The sequence below is a fragment of the Sparus aurata genome, chromosome 15 (assembly GCF_900880675.1).
Source record: "Sparus aurata chromosome 15, fSpaAur1.1, whole genome shotgun sequence".
NCBI classification, from domain to species: Eukaryota; Metazoa; Chordata; class Actinopteri; order Spariformes; family Sparidae; genus Sparus; species Sparus aurata.
This window is the reverse complement of record NC_044201.1, coordinates 28296332-28322763: the sequence shown is the minus strand read 5'-3', so window position 1 is coordinate 28322763 and position 26432 is coordinate 28296332. Positions and strand designations below refer to the sequence as shown.

General features: G+C 41.6%; 1 protein-coding gene across 1 annotated transcript in view; it reads left to right on the top strand.

Annotated features, from left to right (window-relative positions):
* LOC115596873 (endothelial PAS domain-containing protein 1-like) overlaps positions 1 to 26131 on the top strand; it is a 50813-nt gene extending 24682 nt beyond the window's left edge. Inside the window, exons 3-16 of the mRNA XM_030442309.1 lie at positions 3264 to 3439; positions 4892 to 4979; positions 7617 to 7735; positions 8419 to 8621; positions 14835 to 14941; positions 16484 to 16631; positions 16742 to 16950; positions 17115 to 17332; positions 17686 to 17799; positions 18138 to 18664; positions 18756 to 18852; positions 19099 to 19192; positions 19288 to 19464; positions 19624 to 26131. Coding sequence (XP_030298169.1) covers positions 3264 to 3439; positions 4892 to 4979; positions 7617 to 7735; positions 8419 to 8621; positions 14835 to 14941; positions 16484 to 16631; positions 16742 to 16950; positions 17115 to 17332; positions 17686 to 17799; positions 18138 to 18664; positions 18756 to 18852; positions 19099 to 19192; positions 19288 to 19464; positions 19624 to 19775 — 2429 coding nt within the window. The 3' untranslated portion in view covers positions 19776 to 26131. The remainder of the gene's footprint in view (positions 1 to 3263; positions 3440 to 4891; positions 4980 to 7616; positions 7736 to 8418; positions 8622 to 14834; positions 14942 to 16483; positions 16632 to 16741; positions 16951 to 17114; positions 17333 to 17685; positions 17800 to 18137; positions 18665 to 18755; positions 18853 to 19098; positions 19193 to 19287; positions 19465 to 19623) is intronic.
* The last annotated feature ends 301 nt before the right edge of the window (positions 26132 to 26432 follow it).

The following is a 26432-nucleotide window of genomic DNA, read 5'->3' as shown; positions in this document are numbered from 1 at the left end:
TATGTACTGTAAAATGAAGAAGCAAGGATGCAAAGACGACTGGATCGTTTCCTTTTCCCTCGCAGAAGATCAACTCACAACAACGCGGCACAAATAAATGAGTTGATTGATTCGTTTAGTGACGTGAGCGCAGGTGGAAATGAAGCAACGTCTGCTCGATTTTATACCCAGCAGCAAACAAAATTGTACAGTGAAAGCAACACGGCGTCTGATTTATTATTCTGTGTTACATCTTTATAAACTTTAACCTCACTTACTGTAATATTTTCAGGATTAATTTACATAAAACCAGACCAATTTAAAACCTGTAACAACAAACGCACATCTAGCGGACGGTAAAAATGGAGGAGTAAATTTCTGTAATATAAGCTTGTACTTATTAATTGATTGTTTATCTTTGTCTACAAACACAATGAGACTCAAAACAAGCTTCAAAAAGTTTTTGTAGTAACTGAATGTTAGTTTTTATGTATTAATATGTATGTTGAGTTATTATTTTCATTTTTTTCTACCTCACCTGAACATATATTTGACTTTTATTGACTTTTTTCCTAAAGTTTTGTTTGTTTTATATACAAAAAATGCATATAAATCAAACTTTAAACTTAAAATGAACAGTTGTGTGTGCTTACATACGTTTTATGTTGAGTTAAAGGGTCAAATTCCCAAAAAACAAAACATGTTTTCTCTGGTATGCAGATAGTTTCAGTTTCTTTTCTGACATTTTGAGATAAAAGCTTCAGCTGCCGTCCTCACAGAAAGAAGGTAAATTATTGTTTGTGGTTATAATAATTATGATTTTAATAATAATAATCCACAGTGCTTGTAATCTGGGTTATTTTACACTTCAAATTAAGAAAATTCCTAGAAATTCTAGTACAATAAAAATAGTGGGAAGGATGACAGAAGAGGGAAATAAGAGAGAAAGAGGTGAGGAGGAGGAGGAGGAGGTGATATAAGAGAGGGAGGAGGAGGAGGAGCAGTGGAGGTAATGAGGGTAGGAAGGCGAGTGGCGAGGACGGGGAGATCCACGAGATCCAGCGGCAGATATCCCGCGTTATCAGCCGGGTCTGATTGCTCTGTGATGGCAGCTTGAGATTGCAGAGGAAGCGAGGAGCTCTGCCCATCGTTGGGCCGCTGCTGGCATTACCCCTCGCTAGCCATAACACCCGTCTGCCGTGGCGCCAAACATGTTTGCATGCTCGCTCGCAAAACACACACTCCTGCGGACACGAACGTACTGTATAGGCACCGAGCGGCACATATGCAAACTCGCCGTGTTACGTAAGAAGGAACGAGATGTTCTGATGAGGAAGCTGATTTGGAATGTGTTCAGTGGTTTTGTTTTGTTTTCCGCCTGGTTGGTGCAAAGTTTGACCTGAGTTAGGTCACAGACAACATCGATTGTTCTCATTTTTAGGGAGTTTTAGAGAGAAATCGGTTTAATCTGCGTCCCTCGAAACCAGAGAATTACAGCTGCTAGACGAACTCCAGATGTTTGGTATCGATAGATTTAATCTCGTTCAGGGAAACCAGGTAACGCTGTGATTTTGGGAGGGAATAGTTTCAGGTGTTTCTAGTGTTGCGTCACTATGACGTCACCACTTTAAGGTATTTCTTCATTTTCAGACTTCAGTCCAGTTTATCTTCATTTTAAGGAGCACTGTTTAGTTTAAGGGGAATGTTGATGAGAAGAGAAAGATCTTCACTGACTGAATAAAGGACAATTTCATACTCTTCTACTTGGCTTTATATGTGGCGGACCCTGCCACCTTTTCTAGCTTCTAACAGTGTTCTGAGATCTTATTTTCCTCTGAGAGCGGCTTGTTTTGACTTTGTATTATAACTTCTTTGCGATTCCAAAACTACACAGTGCCCCTTTTAACCGCACTGCAGGTAATGAAGCTAAAACAATATGTGTGTTACATGTGTTTATGTGTTCTAACTACTTTAATCTGTTTAAAAGTCCAAAGTCGACGCAGTTTTTAACCCTCTGCTTTGGCTGGTTGGTGGTTGTTACATAAGAGCTTTAACTTTCTGGAGGATAAAGGACTTTAAAATCCTTTAACGTGAAATTCTCAGACAGAAAAACCTGAGATTTGAGTCTTGAATAACTGAGGAGCACTTCAGAGAGCGGATGACGTGAACACGGTTTCCTCTGACGGGTTTCGCTCGGCGCTACACACCCTGAAGTTTGTCTTTTCAAGTCCTCTGTTTGAAACAGTTCTGAGAGGAGGCACCCGGATAGCTGCGGTCGCAAACAGCGAAGGGAAAAGGAGGAAGGAATCCCAGCGTGACTCGGTGAACTCTCGTACGACCTGTCGCTCCATTCCGTCCAGTGCGGCAGATAAAAATGTCAAGACAGCGAGAGAAATGATTGTCAGAGCAGCAGCTGTCCCTCCGCGCTCCATTATTTTAAAACAAGGGCAGTTACGCAACCAAAGAACAACACAGAGGAGAAAAGTGCAGCTCCGTCCAAATGACTGGTAATCACAGCTCAGTATTTAGGCCAAAGGTGGTCGCTGGTCTTTGGACTGGGACCCGAGAGTCTCCCCAGCTCCCCGGGGCCCATGAGAAAAGCTCCGGGCTCCCCCCCCTGGGGTTAACGCTTCTGGGCCCGGCTCCAAGCTCGAGCCCCGAGCCTCGCCGGGAGCCTTGAGAACTGGCCTCTCTTATCTCAGGGAAGCACACTGGAGGAATTGCAAGCACCTCCACCCCCGTCGGCTACTGGGCTTTGTTCGGTGTGAAGCCACCGTCCACACACACACACACACACACACACACACACACACACACACACACACACACACACACTCCCTCTTGATCTGGATCCTGTCTCTTTGTTTTTTTCTTGTTTTTTTTTTTGTGTATTAATTATCTCCTAAACGAGAGATTGTGGACACAACTGGAGTCTGTGTGTACAAATGTTTGGATACCGTGCTGCACATATTTGAACGTAGCGTGTGTGTGAGTTATGTTCTGAAAATCGGGCCCGCTGTTATGAAAGCTCGTGTAGTTTCGGGTGTAATTTGTCAGGGCCGGGGATCAGGAGTGGCCTGAGACGCAGGAAGAAGCTGCACTGGTTTGTTTTGGCCCCGAGCCAGAGCTGCAAGAGGGAAAACAAGCCTGACACACACACACACACACACACACACACACACACAGAAATCACACACACATTTAAGATGATATCCATTTATAATCAGCAGGGAATGAGAGGAGCGGTTTGTGTAACCCACCTTGTTTTCTGTCCGTCCCTGCAGGCTGTAGCAGCAGCGGCGGCGGCGGCGGCGGCAGCAGCAGCGGTGACAGCGATGAGGACAGACAGATGGACAGTCTGTACCTGAAGTCTCTGGAGGGCTTCATCACCGTGGTAACGTCTGACGGCGACATGATATTCCTGTCCGAGAACATCAGCAAATTCATGGGGCTCACGCAGGTACGTGACCGTTAAAGAACAAACAGTGAAAAAGAAAAACACACACACGAGCCTCTTAATGTCCCTCGTCCACAGGATGTGAAACACAGACACGGCGTCCCGTTTTGATAAAAGTGAGCCACGTTTAAGGTGAAGTAAGACGGGAAATGCACTTATCAGACGAGAAGATGAACCTCAGGCGAGGTAGTTTTAAATCACATTCACGTGGCACACAAAAGCCCGATCTCAGTGGGTGCAGGATGGATTTTTAAACAAGTGGAAAACAGCTTTTAAAGAACCTTCGTGTCTCCAAGAGATAATAATGATGTTAGAAATGAAAAAGAATTAAAATGTCATCAAGGAAAGAGTCCTAAAGGATCAAATAAGAAGTCTGAGACCCTCTTAAAGCTCTTAAAGTTTTTGTTTTCCTCTTCGTTACTTTGATTTTTTTGCTTGAAAACAAACTGGTGTTCTGCTCTTGTTGTCTGAAAATGCAAGTTATAATGAATCCAACATATTAGTAGCAAAGATACGTTCATGATAGTCCAGCCATGCTTCACTCTCACAAGTTATCTCTATAATATCTGTATATCTGTTTGCAAGTTATCCAGTAGGAGACTCTGACAAACCCTTCACCTCAGAGAAGCAGCCAGCGTTCGCCGAGCTGCAGCAGCTGGTGGCTTGTTTACACATCGTCGGCTCGGTTTAATATTCAACGTAATTTTATATCTAACATGTCTAGCAGCTCAGAGGTCCTTGGCCTGAAAGAAAAAAAAAAGGCTGAAGACCCCTGGTTTAAATTATTAGTCTGTATTTCTGCTATTTTAAACTGGAAATGAGAGAGCGAACAGGAAGACATGAACCCAGAGCGGCAGCGAGACGTGAGAGTCAGAGACGTGGATGTGAACCGTCAGTCAGACGAGCCCGTTGTGTTTGTGTGAAATACCTCTCGCACCGGCAGTGTGAGTTCAGGCCAGACACTGAGGTTCGACTCTAAACAAACTCAGCTTTTTTTCTGTTTTTTTTTTTATCCGCTGGCTCCGAAGTTGAAAAAGCAAAATCACAGAGGAGGTGAAGTTGACCGTAATTTGCGGTGCAGAGGGCTCCGTTTTGGACGATTTGCTGATCCGTGCCGACGACTTTCTGATTGTTTGTCTCGAATTGATTTCTGTAATTTGTCGTTACTCACACACACCGCCACGTTCTTCTTCTTGTGTTTATCCCAAACACGGAACAGTTACTGCTGCCAGCGACGAGAAACAAAACAAATCTGACACCAACACAAATAAGACGATTTTTACAGACATGATTAAAAGACATCCTGCATTTTACTGAATAAATAAGAAGAATCATTGAATATTATCATATATGATAATGAAACAACCAAAAACATTAACAGGACCAGTGTGTGTTTGGATGAAAATGTTCCAATATTGTGTTTTATTTGTTACATTGTGTGTTTTTATTTTCCAGGTGGACCTCACCGGTCACAGCATCTTTGACTTCACTCATCCATGTGACCACGACGAGATCAGAGAAAATCTCAGCCTGAAGACAGCCGGTCAGCACACACACGCCGTCTCACACACACACATCTGTTATCCACATTTTTATTGTCTTGACCTCAGTGAAACAATGTTTTACTGTTTGGTATCATATTAACGGTAATTGCTTCAAATTAAAGCTGGCTGACAAAGCTGTCAGACGGTCGTGGTTTGGTTACGTTTCGGTCACAAAACTACTTGGTTAGGTTTAGAAAAAGATCATGATTTGGGTAAAACAACGTCGTCTAAGGAGGTAAAGTCAGATTCAAGTCATCCAACCAGCCAAGTGCCCCCAACTTGATTCCTCTCAGTAGCCGTTTTTAAACCGGGCAGCAAGCCGCCAATTTGTCTGTCCTTCTTGCAGCTAGGTCTGGATTTAGACAGAAGATGTCAAGATGAGCAACTGGACAGCCGCTGAGATCCAGGAGATGCTAGCGTCTCCTCGGTCTCTGTAGCTGTCTTCGTTGTCCGCTTGTTGTTGTAGCGGCAAGCTACTAACGGTCGCTACTTTCAAATTAAAAGCCCCCGCTAAGAACCCAGTTCTAAACTCCAATGGGGTGCAATGTAAAGCTCTTATTTTGAAGACAAATTTAACCTGCTTCACTTCATGCACAACTTCGTGCTTCATGTCACGTCACATGTTTACGCCAAGTGGCGGCTTTTTGGAAAAGAAGGAATATTACAGCTCCCTTTTAGACAGACAAGGCGACACATTGCAGCCTTTACCTTGCTGCAAATGTGCCACCTTTCTATCTATAAGGGGCTAGTGTCAAACCTCGGAGGATAAGTCCTCGTACCATGCTGCTGAATTTGACCCATGAGGCTGAGAACGTTCTCGAGAGGTTCTTGTGATTCTTGGCTCTCACACCATAAACATCAACATGGTCAGTGACTATGTACAGCTTTGAAGCTCCTAAATAATCATACACAGAGTCGTGTTGATGCGACATTAATTAATCCGAGGAAACACAAGACAGAGGACGTACATGCACAGCGTTACATAATATCGTCTATCTCACGAGCGAGAATCCAGAACAAACATGAGAACAGAAGGTCAGAGACCATATAGAGAGGAACGTAAAGACAGATACAGCCGAGGAGTGTGTGTGTGAGAGAGAGAGTATGTGTGTGTGTGTGTGTGTGTGTGTGTGAGAGAGAGTGTGTGGGAGCTGGTGTTTGCAGAGACGAGGGAAAGGCGACGATAAGAGCTGTGAGGACGACAAGACGAGGAAAAAAAACACGCTGAGGGAGACAGAGAGAGGAACCGGGAGTTATCTGTGTCTGATAGAGACTCAGCAGAAAGACACACACACACACACACACACACACACACACACACACATACTACATGTTTCCTGAGGAGAAACATCAGGACAGCTTTGTAACAACTGGAACATTATAAGTGTGTAACTGATGAAGGTTTGTGTGAGAAAATAATGACACACACACTCACTAAGCTGCGGTTGATTCTTATCAGCAGCGGCCACAAAACACACAACTGGAGCAACGCTGGATATTTTATAGCTCCCCTTTCCCCTTTAACACACAAACACATATAACCTGCATGACTTTCCTCTTTTGAAGTATTTTTGTGTTGTTTGTTTTTTGGTGAAGTGTGACTATACAAAGATAAAGACACACTTGTTGTGAGGATGGCGGCTGACAAAAGTACACACTGCACCACTTCTGTGTGCCGGCTGCAGCGCCAGGTCTGAACCCCGACCTCGTGATGTAACAGCTTGGCTCGTTTACACGTCCTCTGACCGCGCGTGTGCGTGTGTGTGTGTGTGTGTGTGTGTGTGTGTGTGTGTGTGTGTGTGTGTGTGTGTGTGTGTGTTCTCACGCAGTAGAAGCCATGACCGTTTTCCCAGTGACATAAGAGGAAAAAGGCAGATTAGGGACAAAATTTAAAAAACCTGTTTGTGTTGTTGATCATTTTTCTGCTTGGAAATAATCAGAAATATGTATATTAGTATATTATAGCTACAAGCAGCACATGTGTGACCTCACTCTGATTTTAGAGGACAAAAGGATTTACTGAAGGTTAACTGTGTTATAATAGCAGTCGTACCTGACTAATAATTCATGACTCACGACTTTGTTCAGTAGTTAAAGGAAAAGCCGCACAGATATTTTTCTGTTTGAGGTAGAAGCACAAAATGTACTGAGGAAACTACCGAGACGTGTGGCTACGTATTACAAAATCAAAATTTTTGATTTCATACATTCTTCATGGATCCATAAGTAGAAAATGTGATCATAGAATACAGCAATTTCTGTATCGTACTATATTTGGTTGTAACTCACATTAGGGGTCACTCTTTTTATAGTTTTCCTGTGATATCAGTTTCAAGAAATATATGCACTAAAAGAACAGATAGGATAATAATTTAAGTTAATTATATAAAAGATTTTCCAGCTAAGCTCTTGGGAGAAATGTTTTGTTTTGTTTTATCTGGTTAAGCTGATGAAATATGTTGATATGTGTCATTATTTGAGTGGCCAGACTGGCACTTTGTGCAGGAAGTCAGTCAATTAACTCAATTTAATACCATTATTCCATTTTGCACCGTCACAATAAAATACAATATAATACAATAAGAGCTTGATTATACCGGCTTCATTTCCCCTTTCTGTGCTCGTCTGTGTTTCAGGCAGTGGCTTTGGTAAAAAAGGCAAAGAGCTGAGCACCGAGCGAGACTTCTTCATGAGGATGAAATGCACGGTGACCAACAGAGGACGCACCGTCAACCTCAAGTCAGCCAGCTGGAAGGTGAGCGGGAGAAAGAGAGAGAGAGCTGCAGCAGCCACGAGCCAACACATCCGCAACATCTGCAACATCTGCACATCGCATGCGTGCAGGTCTTCGCTTGATGAAAAACGAGAGAAACACACCCGGTGCATTCCCACACAGACATTACTTCTAGTTGGCGGGACGATTAATCATCGGGTTTTTTAAACTGTTTGTGAAGCGATTAATCAATTTGCAGCTGCATCGACAGAGGTCGAATATGTGAAGATAACGTGAAAACAGTCGAAAGAGTCTGAGTCTGTCACAGACTTGATTTATTGGTGGACGCCTGAGGAGATGCAGATATCCAGTAATTTACAAGACCGAAGTCTGAGAAAAAGGCCTCGTTTTTTTATGTTACAGAAATATTTTTCTGCTTTCCTGTCCTGTTAAAAATCACACAGTAATATCCTGCGTACAGTCATTTGTTGGAAACATGTAGCTGGGATAAAATTCACAATAAATTTGACAAAAACCAATGAAGTCGATGAGGTAAAGCATTATTTCATATATAAACACATTGCCTGTGGCGTGTTTTCAGTTAGGTATATGTCAAAAATAAAGAGCACGTTATCATATTCTGCTTTTATTATGTTTCACACAGCGTCCTGACTTTTTTTTAGGTTATAAATTAAATATATCCACCTTCTGTTTCCTCCCTCCAGGTGCTGCACTGCACCGGACAGCTGAAGATGTACAACAGCTGCCCTCCACGAGGGCTGTGTGGTTTCAAAGAGCCTCCGCTCACCTGCGCTGTCCTGATGTGCGAACCCATCCCACACCCGTCCAACATCGACACGCCGATGGACAGCAAGACCTTCCTGAGCAGACACAGCATGGACATGAAGTTCACCTACTGCGACGAGAGGTGAGCACAGACACGTTACGTCACGGAGAGCGAAGCAGGAAAAAGAGCTGATGTTTGTAACTGATGAGGACACGAAGCCAGCGAGGGAAACTAAAGCCAAGGAAGGCAAATAATGAGACGAAATTATCTTTGTTTTACTTTCATGCAAGTGTTTTCTTTATTAGATAATATCTCAAATCTGTAATCAGTTCTTTAAAATGTCAAGCAGTGTAACAAATCCGAAGTTAACAGCCTGAAATTATGTCGTAAAGTTTGTTTTTTTTTTTCCCCCCGACAAACGAAAACAAAACACAACTAGGTGCTCAGATTACAGCCATGTGAAAGCAGAGCACACAGCGGAACAAAGGGGGGAAAACAAATCTTCCAATCGAGGAACCAGAAAATCTACAAAAACTTAAAAAGGAAAACAATAAAGCCTTTTAAAGATCCTCAGTTGGGTTCAATAGAGCCGCCTCGTCACGCTGTGGAGCGCTGCCAGTTAAAACACAATCCTTAAAGTCCAACACAAGCTCCGCACGCAGTCACACACAGGACTCGTTCTTTGACTGATTGAACCGGTTTGATTTGGCAGCGACGTCAGTGGGAAATTTAATCCGCAGATGAAACATTAATACTTTAATGCGATGCTGTCACGACACCGTCAGACTGTGGAAAGTGTTCCCGATCGCTGATACACGCGTGGACAAGCCCGCAAAACACACACATTCCTGTATTTGAAGCTGTCACTCACACACACACACACACACACACACACACACACACACACACACACACACACACACACACAGCTGCTGCTGCTGCTCGAGGCTGCGTGAATAATCAAAATATTATCACAACATGGCCTAATTTGAGACGGAAGGGCAAGAAGCCTACAGAGCTCGTTCTCCAGATGTGCAGGAAAGTGTTTGTTTGGAAGAGACCAAAGAAAATGTCCGGGTTTTAAAAACTGTGATGCAAAAGTGATCATTCCCACTAATCATTGATTATATCGCAATCGTAAGATCCGTCCGAAAAGCAGCATTATGACACTATGGAAATGGAAGTTGCATGCATTTGATATTTTGGTCTAGTTTGCCTTTATAACATGTTTTCTTTCAGATTTTTATGCAAATCAGAACAAATATAATGAGCCTCATTTGCATATGTAAAGGTCCACATTCTGTAATGTGCGTCTGGCGTGGGTTTTGCTGTAAAGGAAGTATCTGTACGACAGTAACATGTTTAAAAAGTCACGTACTCCTTCAGACTTTAATTAAAATCGTCGGTGTTTGCGCACCAGAAGTCTTCGAGTTTCCACATCGCGCTTTGCGTTTGCCGAGTGTCGCACCAGGATCGGCCTCCAAACTGTTTGTGATGTCACAAATTAAACTCGTAGAAATCAGATTTTCAACGAGCTCAGAGAGGATTTACACTTTGAGCACTGAAGCTTAACAAAGTCCTCTTTTGTCAAACTGTATTTTACATTCATTCAACTTGAGGAACCAGAAGAAAAACACTTTTTTTTTTTTTTTTTTTTTCAGACAAAAATAATCGTCTCATTGCAATTGATCAACTGAGGAAGTGTCATGTTAATACCTATGGGCTAAATTTCTATTCTATTCACCATTTTATGTTTAAAACTTAACATAATTTTACAAAACATTTCTTTTTAAAGGCTGTTTTCATAATCAGAGCAAGAAATCTCTATTTCAGTAGCAGCTACACCAAATCTTCCAGTTTTATTGCAGAGAGATTTTTAATCAGATGTCATTCAAAGTCATTTTTATTCCTAAAATTGTGGCCAAAATTGATATTATAACAGCATTTTTAAGTTAAAGAAGCCATAAAAAGCTGCAACAAGCTTTAACTCTTACAAAACAACACAATGAAAACTTTGAATTATGAACCAACTTCATCCAATGTTCAGATTTCTGTGCTGGAAGCGGCCATCTTGAAACCAAAAATCTGCACCCAAACATTTCCCTCCAACTAGCAGCAGGATGTGACGACAAACACACACACACACATACACACTCTCTCACACACACACACACACACACACACACACACTCAGTGATTCGTGTTACACAAGCTCTCAGACCTGTAATCTTATCAAGTTGCTCATGCAGGACAAAGGTTTCTTTTGCAGGAACAGCGAGTGTGTGTTTGCGCGCACACGTCCGTGCGTAAAGGCGCCGCGAACAACGACCCATTTTCTTTTTTCTTTTCTTTTTTTTTCCTCCCTCTTTTTGGGTTGCAATTTAATAGCTGCCCAAATCTTCTCTTCCAATTACGCAAATGAGTTTGCTGTCGGTGCGTCACCCCTCCTGGCTCAGCGGGGACTTAGACTCATTAGAGGGACGGGACACGGATTTTCTTTAGCTCGTGACAAAGAGAGCGAGCAGGGAAGGAGGGAGGAAGGAGGGAGGAAGGAGGGAGGAAGGAGGGAGGAAGGAAGGCGACGTCTCACCCAGTTGAGGAAGAGAGAACGAAACCAACTTCTCAATGAGCGGCAGCGTCCAGAGAACTCAAACTGACAAATAAAAATCCAATATTTACATTTTTTATTAATTATATTCGCCTTTATTTTATCTCTTTTACAAGGTCGCAGCCACAAAAAGCAAAATATGTTGAATAAATCCAACATATGAAACATGACGTACAAAAATGTCCTTTAATTCATAAATGGATATAAATGTGTCTGATTTTGGATGTTTTTACATGTTATTCTATTATCAAGGTGCATAATTAATCTATAAAACAATAGATATATGACTTAACAAATATAAAAGCACCTCAAAGTATATTAAAAACAGTTGGAGGCATTTATAAAATGTGACATAAAGAGATATTTCTGTGTTATTTTTCTTCTGTATTTATTTGCAGTTATTTAATTCCGCTTTTTATTTATTTTCCCATTTAATTTCTATATTTCATTCATTATTTTATTCAATTTAAAATGTATTTATTTACTGTTTCTAATATCTAATTAATATCAATTTATGCCATTTTATGGATCAATTAATGTTAACATTTAATTTAAGTTAATTTAATTTACTTTCCCATTAAATTCTTTATTTATTCATTATTTTATTTAATTTTCAAATGCATTTATTTACATTTTTATTTCTGTATTATTTTCCTTTTTAAATAAAGAATCCCCGTAAATAATTAAATACATTAAAAAATGTATCCATTTATAAATTAAATGGTAAAACAAATGGGAATATGAATAAAAAAGGAGAATTAATAAAAAGTTAAAATTGATAAAAATCAATTCACATTTTAAGGATCAATTAATAGCAACATTTAATTATAGTATTATTTTTAATGCATTTAATGACACATTTCCTGATTTATTGAGCCATTTGTGTATTTATTTTGAATTTTGACAGCATCAGTCCTTCACATGCAGAAAGCTGAACCTCGTAGGTTTACACAAGTCGTTTAAAACTCCTAAAAAGTTAAATGTGTTCAGAGTAAATCTGTCTACTGCCTGTAACAGTCTCAGTCACATATCCTCAATTTATCACCTGGTGAAGGATGATATCAAAACCTCATCTGGTGAAGGCGGAGAAACGACAGAAGAGGGTGAGATGAGAGAGAGTCGTGAGCCAGCAATCATCTTTATAATCATCATTATTATAATTTGATGCTATTTCAGTTGTGACCACTCTTGGATGAGTTTGTTTTCTTTCGTTTCTCCCTCATGTTTTTCCGTCTTGCTCCCTTTTTTCCTTTCCTTACTTCACTCTCTCATCTCCTTTTTCGCCGGCGCCTCATTTCGTCCACTTTCTCCTCTCTTTCATTTTCGCTGCCCTCCGACGCCGGCGTCTTATGTAATCCGAAGACAACAGTGTCTCTCTCTCTCTTGGTCGTTCTCACAACAAATCCACCCAACACATCATCATTCCCACATTATTAGTCTTCATCCTACTGTGACCGGATTATTGACCATTTATCCTCACAGATTTACAGTAATCCTCCGATTCTCTGACCTGGGAAGGTGAAGTCGTCACTGTTTGATAGATGACGGAGATAAGTGAGAAGCTCGCAGCTATTCGTGTTTGTCATGAAGGCTGTGAGGAGGCGCCAGGACGTTGAAAATGTTATTAATCATAGAAAATGAATATGATCATTATTATTTTATCATCTAAACTGCGTCTGTCTCATTCGTTATAGTCACATTCTCACAAACGGCCTCGAATTGTCCGCATACTTCGTCCCCAGTTCACCCTGTCTGGTCTCCTTATACCCATAAAACCTTGTGTTTTGGGGGTCATTTCCTGTTTGGATTTTGTTCTCACAGCACTGTTTGTTCAGATGAGACTCCATCAAACCAAAACCAAGAGTGTAAACGACTCCAAGTGTGTTTGGACGCTGCCTTACACCGAGTCTGTGTGTTTATCGTCTGCAACAGGGGTGTCAAACTCAGTTTCATACCGTTAAGACTTTTTTACTGCAAATGCATCTAAAGAAGCTCCCTGACGCTGACGGCAGTTGTGTTTCCTGACATGTGGACATTGTTTAAAGCCTGTTTCTGGTCAGGGCAAACTTGTTCACGTATAATCTCTCTAACTTACTCGTTCTCACGCCCAACGCACCCGTCTGGCATCAGTTTTGCATGTGAAGGACTCTGAAGTTCATGTTTGGCACAAAATCTATTTACCAAGTTCTATTAGACTTTCAAAACTAAAGTGTACTGACAGACAGTCCACATATTCTGACATTTGGACTGTTATTAATGTTGTACGACGGCCTCAGTTTGGTTTGGTTTAGACACCAGAAGCACTTGGTCAACATGACGTACAAAAATCAGTTTCAATGATTTCCTTTAATTCATAAATGGATATAAATGTGTCTGATTGTAGATGTGTTTACATGTTATTCTATTATCAAGGTGCATAATTAATCTGTCAAGACCTGGAACACATAAATTAAAACAATAGATATATGACTTAACAAATATAAAAGCACCTAAAAGTATATTAAAAACAGTTGGAGGCATTAACTGATGTATAAAATGTGACATAAAGAGAAATTTCCCCTTTTTATGTATTTTCCTATTTAATTTTTATATTTCATTCATTATTTTATTAAATTTAAAAAGTATTTCTTTACAATTGTATTTCTTTATTATTTTCCCCATTGAATATTACATGAATAAATACGTTAATAATTAAATATATTTAAAAATGTATACATTGAAAAGTGAATAAAAGTTTTAGGTGTTAAAACTGTTTAGTTAGGTTCAGGAAAACATCACGTTTTGGTTTAAAATGATCACAATTTTGTCTTGCTTCAGTTTTTTTTCGTCCCTGTTTCATTGGTGGAAATAAAAGTCCTGCAGCAACGATGATTATGATGTTTTAGGAACAACGCCACAAGTCAGATACTTGGCTTTGGGTTTGGCGTCACCATAAATCCTCTTCCGTTGTTGCTGCCGCGGCCTCGTTACAAAGAAGACATCCGGACTCGTCTTCATTAAGCACCAACACTTCTTCATGTTCCGTCTCTCATTTAACTGCTTCTCCTCGTCCACTTGTCATTTCGTGGACATTTCGCGTTGGCTGATGTGCCACTGCTTCAAACAGCCAAATGATATTGAGCTGTTATCGAGGATATACTGACTTCAGTGCAGAAATGCATTCTGGGACATGTAGTGTATGGAAGTCAAACTGTTTAGTACAGAACATACACTTTGCATGCTCTCGTAGGCCACAGTAAATCAGGTGATGGGCTGGATTTGGTCATCAGCACTCCGAAAAAGTTCATGTAACTTAAAGCACCTGCATGTTCAGGTGTAACTGCCCCTTTTTTGGTAATTAGATTACTGAAATCCTGCAATTTTCCCCCACAAAACCTGCATATGAAGGTCGTCACTGGGAAAAAAAGAGAGCTGGAGGGAAATAAAAGGAAATAAAAAGGGATTTTTTTAATTCAAAGCCATCAACAAAATCCTTATTAACAAAGTGAACCTGTGGAAAGAGATTAGCTGTTCCCAGAAACACATCAGAGACAGAGAATGTGAATTATTCTTATTTTTGGAAAGCTGCTCACCTCTCTGTTCGATTTCCAAATCGTCCGTGAAGCCTTTTGAAGTCCAGACGTTCGGGACGCGGTGCAGGATTTGTCTTCTGAGCATCGCGTGTAGGAATGGAAATTAATAACGTCCAATCCAGTGTTAAATCATTAAATGTGTTGTGTGTGTGTGTGTGTGTGTGTGTGTTGCAGGGTTACAGAGTTGATGGGTTACACTCCTGACGACCTCCTGGGTCGTTCGGTCTACGACTTCTACCACGCTCTGGACTCGGACAGCGTCACTAAGAGCCACCACAACTGTAAGCACGCACAACTCACATGGTCACACACACTCATTAACTTGATATTAATCAACACTTGTGAACACACAGTAGGTTCATTTGCTTAACAGGTGAGAACAGAAGATGTTTTTAATTGTCTGTATTTAGCAGGAAACAGAAGTCGTAACAAAAAGTTTAACATCAGGGAGGATTTCTTCTTCTCCTGCAGTTTCTTTTCATTTGTTTGCATCCTGTGTGGTTATATATCTGTGTGTTTGTATATGTGTGTGTGTGTGTGTGTGTGTGTGTGTGTGTACAGAGCAGGGGCATGGTATTAAGATGTCTTTCCTTTATTGAATCAAGTGAAGCCTCTGATGGCCTGATGAGGTTTTTTTCTCATCTGCTGCCACAAACACAGTGGACAGGAGACCAGGTGGCCTCTATTACATTCTAATGGCACTCTGTGTGAGTGTGTGTGTGTGTGTGTGTGTGTGTGTGTGTGTGTGGGTGTGTGTGGCTCTGAAGTGTCATGGCTTTTCTCTCCACTGATGTCATTAGAGGCTCTCAACAGAACAAGAGGAAAAGTGGTAATTTAGTTCCTTAAAGCCACCCTGCAACATGATGGCTGTGTGTGTGTGTGTGTGTGTGTGTAATAGTTTAATTGCACAGCACTTAGAAAGTTCTTGACAACAAACACAACAACGCACCAATCAAACACACAATGTAACGTCCGATTAAACAGATCAGCATGAGAAATAAAAGTGAAATAAGACTTTGATGCCTTTTGATGAAAATACATCTTTATAAAGATGCTGAGATAAAGGACTCTCTATCTGTCTCTCTCTATGTCACACACACACACACACACACATACACACACACACACACACACACACACACACACACCGACGAGCGGCTCTCACGGACAACGTGACCGGCCTGTCGATCGGCACATGTTAACAGCGTCCTCTGCTACATGTAATGTCGCCCTGAGCTTCCTGCAGACACACACTCACACACTCACACTCACACTCACACACACACACACACACTGACACACACACACTCATTGGCCTTCTGTACACTCTCTGACCACAGTCCTGCTCCTTTCCCACGCCAGTGCTGAACTTTGGACTGTGGCCAGTTCATCTTCTTCTCAGCTCAAAGTCAAAACATCCCACTTTCTCCTGTTAACCAACGTTTGCTTGATTTCTCAGCCTCCCAAAATAAATGAAAGGATGTTTGACAAATAATTTAACAATTAAACATTTTAACAACAAAAATATATATACATATTAGGCACATAAAACACAGCACATGCGATTTCGACTTGGGAGTTGCATCAGACTGAAGTGAGCCAAAGTACGATAGCTTTGTGCTCTCGAGAGACTCTCTCATCGGGGTGAGTTTCGTTCTGAGAAGATTATTTAGTTTCAGTTTTCAAGGAACAGGATCGTGTGTGAATGTGAGCAAGTTCAGTGTTCAAAATGAGCTGTGAACCTTCGTACCAACCACAGACACGTGGCCACGAATACAACAGCTCATAACATAAATCTGTCTTCCTCTCGTCCGTCTCTGCAGTGTGTACCAAGGGTCAGGCAGTGAGCAGTCAGTACCGCATGCTGGCCAAGAACGGAGGCTACGTCTGGGTAGAAACCCAGGGAACTGTGATTTATAACAGCCGCAACTCTCAGCCGCAGTGCATCGTGTGCATCAACTACGTCCTCAGGTAAGCACTGACGTCTGAGTGAACACAGGTCAAATCTCAAACCGCTGTTCATGTGTTCTTCAAACGTACTCTGCACTCACTCTGCTCTCCTTCTGCCCCCGATCCTGCAGCGACATTGAGGAGAAGTCGATAATTTTCTCCTTGGAGCAGACGGAGTCCCTGTTCAAGCCTCACCACATGAGCAGCTTCTTCACCTCTGGAGGAACAGGCGCGACCGGAGAGCCGGGAGACTCCCTCTTCACCAAACTCAAGGAGGAGCCGGAGGACCTCGCCCAGCTCGCTCCAACACCTGGAGACACCATCATCGCCCTCGACTTCGGTCTGTATTGACTTTGTTTAGTCAAGTAACACAGTCCTTTTACGTTACGTTTATACCTCTATTTGTTGATATAAAAGCTGTACTGATCTTTTCCTCCATCATGGCACTTTCGTACTTTATTCATCTCTTTTTAACTGACTGTAATCTCTGTTTCCTTCACGCAGGTTGCTCTCAGTTCGAGGAGCCCCAGCAGCCAGCAGGATACAGCCAGGTGTCCGCCACAGCTATGGCCCCTCCGGGACCTCCGTCCTGGGCCAGCGAGAGCCACAAGCCTGCCCCTCCGGCGTCGGGTCAAACCGCGGCTAAGATGGCGGCCCCATTCACCGTGCAGCAGAATCCGCCGACGGGCAGCGCCACTCCGAGCCTCAGCAGCTGCTCCACGGTGAGGACGGGCCGGAGAGAGCGAACGTTAGATTGAAAGGAGTAATTAGTTGGTGGATGTGATTGTTTCATAGTCTGTTCGTCTTGTGTTCAGTGAGGCCAGGCGGGGTTAAAGGTCGCTAACTGTGGGCAGAGTGTGTGAGAACAACGGGGGTGGATATTTGGAAGGAGCAGGCAGTGAATAGTGCCTTTGTCAAAACTCATCGCTCGTTGTTTCGCTCTCTTGCATTTTGTCCCTTTTGTCTCCGTACATGTCATCACGTGCCTCTTCGTTATCCGTCTCCCCCCCCCCTCGCTTCCATTATTCTTATTTCATCCTTTCCTCCGTCTTTCCTCTGGCTTTCACCCCCGCAGCCCAGCAGCCCAGGTGATTACTACAGCTCCGTGGATAGCGACCTGAAGGTGGAGCTGACGGAGAAGCTGTTCGCTCTGGACACAGAGGGAAGAGACAGTCCGATAGACACTGAGGTGAACGCTTAAACTTTCCCCGTCTCTGTTATTCGCTCATTGATTTGACTTTTGAGGCCTTGTTTACTGAATCTGATTAAAAACTTGGCTTCCCCTGTCGCTCTTCCTTTTTTGGGAAAGCTAATTTTAGAAAGGCAATTTAGCATGGCATGGTATTTTCCCATGTTGAAGGACATTTTGCAGATATAAATCAGTTTTTATTCTAAACATTCCTCTCTCCCAACTCTGCAAATACTGATTTTATTAGACGCCAACTCCAAAGGAGGTTTATATGCAGCAGACTCTGTGTTTTACTTTCTATTTTGGCTAAACTTCTTGTCGTCTGTCGACTTTCCCAGAGGGACTTGAGTGACTTAGACCTGGAGACTTTGGCTCCCTACATCCCGATGGATGGCGAGGACTTCCAGCTGAACCCCATCATCCCAGAGTCAGAGCCCCTGGACCGGGTTCAAGCAGGATCCATGGGGAGCAAAAGCAACCTCGGCCAAAAACCCCAGAGCTTCAGCAACATAGCCAGCCTCTTCCAGCCGCTCTCCTCCCCTCCTCAGGCCCAAAGCACCTACCAGCACCAGTCTGCTGCTGCGTCCTGGGCTGCGAGGGAGAAGAGAGGCTCCAGCCAGGGGACCGTAGACTCCTGCACAGGGTCATGCATGATGGACCACATGCACAATCCCCCGTACCAAACTCCAGCCAGCACCCCTCTGTCCTCCATGGGTGGCAGGCAGAACATTCAGTGGCCACCAGACCCTCTGTTAACATACCAACAACGACCAGGAGCCACCAAGTCCTACCTGATGGACACTTTGTCAGGAGAGGAGCGCCTGTCCTGCCAGCAGAGCATGCCACAGCTCATGCAGAAACAGAGGTGATGCGACAAATCACATTTTAGATGCACTGTTGGCTGCATGAATGTAAGAAAAGTGTAAACAAATCTGAATGTTGCTGTGCGTGTGCAGGTCCATGGACAACTTTGTACAGGCCTACAGAGACATGAGTCCCGCCAGAGTGGCCATGGCCAACGGAATCAAGCGCTCCTTCAATCAGATGGCTGTGGTGAGTTTCATTCTTAGTCCTGAAACTGATGACGGCATGAAAATACGGCAGATTTTCTAGTTTAAGTGTCTTTTAGGGGACTTACTTTGACCTGTGCAGTTGCTCCAAAGGTTTAAGTTGTGCTTGTTGCAGCCTGTTTTGCAGCTGCTGGCTTAGTTTGTCTACTGGACCTTTTTGTTCAGTTATAGGGCAGAGATTTAAATATGCTCAAAGTACCAGCTAGTTAACCACGTTGTTGTGTTTCAGGGTGAAAATAAGCCATCAGAAATCCTCTGGAAGAAGATGAGGGACAACAGTTGTGCCCTCATGGATCGCTCCCTCAGCGCAGGATCACTGGCAGGTATGAGCTCTTTGTTTGTGTATATAAAATATCTCACATTATCTTTTCCCCTCTCCAAGCCAACAACCTGTACCTGTGATCTCTCCTGTTTTCAGAGTCAGGGATGGGGAGGATAATACCAGGCAGCATGTCTTCATGTTTCAGCTCTCTGCAGCAACACAGGAAGTCTCAGTATCCAGGAAACGGGATAGGTGGTGCGAGTGAGAAACCCTTTTCCCAAAAGAGCTGCAACTACACACCGTATAACCTGATGCCATCTAACAAAACTGAGGGTGAGCTGAGCTGACTTAAATGGCGAAGCTGCCTAGAAACTCGACTGGACTATTTCACGATGCCAGAATAGAATTACTTGTGTCAGCATCTACCTGCTCGACTGCTTTAATTCAATCATTTTAGAGATTTTAATCCAATTTCTGCCTTTTTTTTTCCAGGTATAGCCAGTCGTCTGCTGGGCCCATCGTTTGAGGCCTCCTGTCTGCCGGAGTTGACCCGTTACGACTGTGAGGTCAACGTGCCGCTGCAGGGAAACCTGCACCTCCTCCAGGGCTGTGACCTGCTGAGAGCCCTGGACCAGGCCACCTAGAGCCCCAGATTCAAACCCTTGCCATAGACCCAGACTTCCTTCCAGCCCGGGACTTGCAGCCTCTTTACCTGCGTACCTCAGGGCCTTTCTAAGAGCCCTGAGGCTAAGCTACTTATAGGGAATGGTATTCATAACCACATCCTGTCTTATTTAGCTTGTTTGGCTCAGACCCACTGTTCCCTGTCCCCATATAGCTTCGTACCTAGACCATCTAAACAAGCTACGATATCAGGGTCAAGCCACTTTACACCCCTTTCTCCCCCCCAAGAGCTCCAGACTCATATCAGATGCAGGTTGACCCCCCACCCACATAGACGACCCGCACATATACAATAACACGGGTCACTCGGTGAGAAAAGGTCAGCACCGGACAGTTTAACTAACAAGAGTACAAAATGATGCAGCAGTCTGTCTGACCTGCATCCCAAAAAGTCTCGACACTGGGATCTATCGCTGGTTTGGTGTAAACGTCTCTCGCAGGTCGGTTCTGTGTTTTTTGGGAACAACAGAACCGGGTTTTTGGTGTTAAAAGTGGTATAAGTGACGTGGGATTCAAACACACAACCTGCCTTAAAGGCCAGCTCTGCCCAAACACCTACAGCCATACACCCTGACCACCAGCTGTTTCCTGCTTCGGCTTAGTGAGGTGGCAGCCCGGTCTCCGTCACAGACCCTGATATGAACTCTATGCAGCTCACTTCCCAGCCCTACTTTGCCTGTATTAGCATTAGCATCATTTAGCTCAGAGGAGAAGATATTATACTACCTACACGTTAACAGAGACTCTTTCAGTTGACGTATTTGACCAGCAGTTTGATCTAGACAACTTTTTATTTTATTTTTTTTGTTCAAGTCAAAGCCGGAGGTAAGAGTTGGGTATCAGGAGCTGGTTCTGAATCGGAGCCGTTTTAAAGCCTGTAAGAAACAAGGACTCCTTTACAAAACATATTCTTTGACTCCACTTTCCCCCCAAAAAATATGACTTTTGCAATCACGCCAAGTGGTAGGGTCGCCCAATTGTTGTTGGGAAAGAGGGATCGGGTAAAGTATTAACATGTTATGGTCACTTTATTTATAACAAGCGTAAAACAATTGCTACTAGTTTGCAGATGTCGCGGGAGCTAACTTGCTAGCTAACGTCACATCGTTAATGACGATTTGTGTTTTTTGACATTCAAATTTAACTAAAGTCCACCTGCATGAACTCTTCTGAAGGGGATTTTTTTCCTTTTGAACCTTTCAGATTATGTCATGTTGTTAGAGGCACAACAAACAAACTCGTGAAATAGAATACATAAACTTTTGTCTACACGAACGGTATTTTCGAAGCATTAAGATCTGCAGAGCGACCCCCCAAATTCGAGTTTAAGACGTCCTACTGTCTTTAAAATAACATCTAACTTGTCGTGTTAAAAGTGTTTTTTTCCTTTTTCTTTCATCATATTTTCATTTCTTTAATAAGCTGAATCAAAAATGATGCCCAACTCTGCTCAAGCCTTTTTTAAAACACGCTGCCTTTTTCTTCTTCAGTAGTGCTGTTCGGTCTTTCAGGAGTCACAGTCGCATTAAATCTGTTCATCGGGTTTTAAAGACATCTATTATATCGTTATCTGACTTCTTATAATCAGCCTATTTTTTCCCCCCCCCCTGTTATTGAATTGGAGACATTTTAAGCTTTTATCAAACCTCCCCACGTTATTAAATCCAAATCAAACGGGACACTTTAACATATCAATACTGCTTCATTTCTCCTCTTTCATTTATTTTGTTTTTATTTTTTTTTACATTCTTACTCCACCTACCAGGTTCTATTATTGTGTTATTTGTGTCAAACTCACAGACACACTAATACACATATATTACAGCACATGTACTCTACTGTAAGTTGAATAATGTTAAGTTTTTTTTATCAGTTTTTTCTTTTTCATTAAATCTGTCTTTGATTTGTCTCTTTCTGTCACGCTCCTCTCTCTCTCTCTCTCTCTCTCGGCCATGTAAGTAGCTTGTGTGACTACAGGGTTTATTTTTATTTTTATTTTCTTATTGTGCAATTATTATTTCATGGAGCTAAAATTTAGTCAGCAACAAAAGCTAGCCTTACTGACCGCTTGTACAGAGGATCTGACTCACACACACTGTAAGAGTTCATGTGATTATTTACATATTTTACGCTCACACACACATTTAACATGACGAGAGAATAAAATCAGTGGTGTGCAACGACGGTCTAAAGATTGACGATTGATATTTTTCTGCCCTTGAATGTTGTAGGCTGTCGAGCTCAGACGACGCAGTTTTTTACATTTTGTTTATGTGTTTTGTCGACTGTTACAGGCAACCGTTGATTTCCATTCATTTTTTGTGCAGTAGGAAAATCAATCGGCACATTTACGAAGCGTCAGTTCTGGAACTCACCAAAGTTTAACGCAGGAGTGTCGCGATATCTGATTTTCACCGCACAGTTATTGTGTGCAAATAAGTTCACAATATTGATGTCGTCTGTCGTTTAATGCTCTAAATCAAATTCAACTTTGTGAAAATGTGTGTTTTGTCTCTTTTTTGGCAAATTTAATTACACTGAAAAATTTAAAAAATAAATGTACAAAAACGACATTTACACCTGATTGATATTGAAAAGACAAAACAGAAGATCCACAATGTCTAACATCTAATAACACGGTTATCGTCTTAATGTTACAAGACTGAATGTCATTATTTTAACCTCAAGTTTGATATTTTCCAAAACCTAATCGTGTAGTTTTGATGCATAAACCTAACAAAACTGCAACCAATCAAAATATATTATAACGTGTGAACTGTTTGTCAGCACGCTTTATTTTGAAAGTCTAACCGGACCTCGTATTTGACAAATTGTTGCTAACTTCACGTGCAAAAGTGAAACTAGAGCGGTAGTTTTAGAGCGTTACAGCTTGAAGATTAAGCTGCCGTACTCGAAGAGTTGGGAGTAAGAACGTGTTACCTGATTGGTGCTGCTGATTACTTTCAGGATATATATTGCATTACCTGTAAAATGCAAGAAAGTAGCGGAACAATTCACAAAGTCGCTTTTATTCCAAAAGTTCTTCATCTTATTGTCGGTGTCTTTTCGGCTTCGCACTTAGATTAAAGCTACAAACGACTCAGAAATAATATTTTTATTTATTCCTTTTCTTTCTGTGTCCTATCTAAAATGTAACATAGCATTGTCATTCAATTTCACATAAGCACAGAAATGGATGGAAATCAATGTATGTCTGGAACAGTGTGGAGAAAAAAACAACAACTTACGAATCAGAGCAACGACATTAAACGCCACGTAAAAAAGTATCTTTAGATTTGTGAGTAAATGTGCTAAAAACCTGCAGAATCACTGGTGACTCCCTTTCAGCCAACTGGAGGATGTTTGAAGGACATTTGAGCCAATCACAGGAGGCTAATCGGAGCGATGACAAGGGCACTTTTGACTGATTAGAAGAGGGGAAAAATTACGTAAGCTATTAGATCAAGAAGGACAGTGGAGGTTGCTCTCCTTCACCCTCTTTGCACACCAATGCACAAACTAGATAGTTATGAGATACAGCAGCAAACGACATTAATCAGACTTCATGTATGTACATAGCAGCAGCCTCGGTTTCAGTGCAGCACAACAGCCTGTGAAGTGACTTGAAAGTGGAGTGTATGTATAATTCTTTAGGAATAGGACAAGGCCAGTTTTTTCTTATAATTAACAAGACGGAGTGGCTGCAAATATCAGAAACGCTTTGACTGAGAGCAAAGTCGGAATTTCTATTTTTCAAACTCGACATATTATCACCCAAATTGCGTCAGCCGATATCAATAGTTTTTTCTCTCTCTCTCTTCTCTCCTTTCCTGAGCTCTCAAAGTCTTTTTTTTTTTTTCCTAATCTCACTCTTATTTTTTTAGATCATTGTCTTTGTGTGGTGACCACTTTGAGTATCAGTTATAGAGCTTTGTACACATATACGTTACGTATTTTGAAAAAAAAAAAGACATAACTAATGTCGAAGATAGTGTTTTTAGTGTTTATGTGTCCTGGTACTTTGTCCTTATCTACCCCTGTAGATGCAGATGGATCAGATCTCTCGCAGTGCTGTTTCCTCTCGTGCTTTGTGGCGTTTTTTGTTTTGTTTTGTTTTTTTCAGAGATTTATCCTTTAAAAAAATGCTTTGTATCTTATACCTTAAAATATCTATTGAATCTGTTGGCTGGGCAGTTCTGTTTATGTTCTTTGCTTAAAGAAGATAAAACACAAAAAAAAAAGATTTAAAAAGTTCAGATTAAAGATCAGTTTTCTAAGTTTCACTTCTCAGATATGTAGCATTTTAAATATTCTTAAGAAGGTGAACTTGCCACATAATTAATCACAGTTGCGTATATAAAAGCAGTGGTGCTTCATTGACCGTCTATCTGTTATTTTTAGAGCTTTTATTACATCTGTTGGATCCACTAACACTATATTTTGGTGTTTTCTGCTTCATGCCGTGCTGAAATTTTCTGTAAAAGTTTATTTTAACCCACATGATGTGCCTTATCGTGACTTTAACGTCTGTCTCAACAAATACAGAGTTCGCCCTTCAAGAGCACAGTTTGTTCCCTGCAACCTGTAGATGACTTCCTGCAACTTTTATTGGGTGGGAATTATCAAATAAAATCCCAATTTGACGTGTGGAAAAACAGATTTAAATCCCGACGTTACGTTGATATCGTGAATGTTTCTCCAAGTGTTTGCAGTCAGTCGATGTCATGAATATATGACATCCAAATTTAGAAATACTCCGTCAAAGTTGGGATGATTTTCATAATTGCCCCCCAGTTTTTTGTAGTCTGCAGCTCCTTCATAGCCTTCACACAATAGAACCCTTTCTAGATCCGACCCTGTTAGAACCCGTTGTACCGTAGCTCCCCTGGTGATGACAAGTCAAAATATAAAAGGTTTTTAAGGAAATGGATTCCCCCAACTCATCAAACGACCTGACAGTCTGTTTGGTGATGACGGGTTGGTTTTTTTGTGTGTTTTGGTGAACAAAAGTAAAAGTTTTCCTAGGAGGGTTACAAGTCAGAGCGGCTAGCATAGTGTCCGACAACGTTAGTGCATCGCTTTTTGCAGATTCGCTTCACACGCACGTTAGGAGACTTTAACTTTAACAAAGCAAATTTGTTTATCGGTGATCATGTTAATAAGCTGTTTGACAGTGTCGCTGTGTCTTCGCAGTGAAATTGGTGGCTGAAATTTTCTTATAACCGCCTATAATGAGGTCCAAGTTTAAGAATCTTACATCCAGGTTTTGAATTAAATACATTTTGACCTTTACACTGGTTAAATGTAGCATCGAGAGGAGATATGAGAAGAAGTAATGTGTAGAGCGACACATGACGAGGGATGCTACACCCTGCTCAGCCTGCCCACTGATGCAGATCTCTCAGCTCCGTCGCTCAACACATCACTGCTCGGTTTCTACTCTCGCTTCACTTAAAGACTCAATAACTCAAATTTTTATCCTGCAAATTGAGCTAGCCTATAATGTGACGTGTTCTAAAGTCGGGTTGAATTAGGTTCCAGGTTAAGTGTTGAGATTTTGAACTAAATTGTGTTCATGTATGTGGAAAGAGTTGGCCTGATGGAAGTCGATTTTAAAAATAGAAATCTAGGCAGAGGGGAAGTCCCGCCCCTGTTTTACGATAGCTTCTGCTCAACTAGCTTGGTCCAAATGTATACATTTAGTCATTTTAAACAAGATAAAACAACTGCTATGATGTTTTGCATTCAAGAGCTACACCTGTGTGAGTCGTAAAGCTTCATACCAGGTGTAGTTTTATGTCCTAACATTGTTTTTACTTCGCTAAAATGAGGAAATGTGACCGTTGTCAGCTACTCAGAAATACATCTCTTGCTAGCACATGCTAGTAGCACAGATGCTAACCCAAAAATGGGCGGGGCTTCAGTTTTTTAGACCCTAGAAGACATATCGCCAGTCCTAGTGCTCAACAAACTGTGCTGCTTGAAGGGTTTCCACATGTTTTCATTCGTCGCACTTCGTCTTCGAAGACAAACATCAGCATCGTGTTTCTTGTAGTAAACAGGGTTTTTCTTTTTTTTTTCCTTATGGGATCCATGTTCTGCTACTCGTATTCAGTTTGTGTCAATGTCATACAGTACAGTTATATTAGCTGAATCTGCTTTTTTTTTATTATTATGCTAAAAATTCATATTGATCTTATTATTATCATATATTGTTATCATTGTTATTACTATATGGGGAATTTAACCCAATAAGAAGTTTGTGTTTCTGCACTGATATCTTATTATTAAAGCATACTGATCTTACCCTCCGTCATCGGCTTCATGTGTGGTTTATTTTAGTTTGTTCTGTTTTACTTCCTGTTTTATATTCTGATTGTAACAGTTGTGAGTAAGTTGCGATGGAGGACGTTGTTGATTCTTCATTTATGGTTTTTCATTAAAAGTACAACGTTCAGAAAAAGAAACGATGTCTGTAAATCTGTGAATGATAATCACAAAAATAAGATGCTGTTTTGTAGGTCAACATTGAAAAACCCTGCAGGACATTTGACAATAAGAAAGGCCAAATGTTACGCAAGCAGCTGGGAAGTTTGAATTCTATTGATTGTTACAAA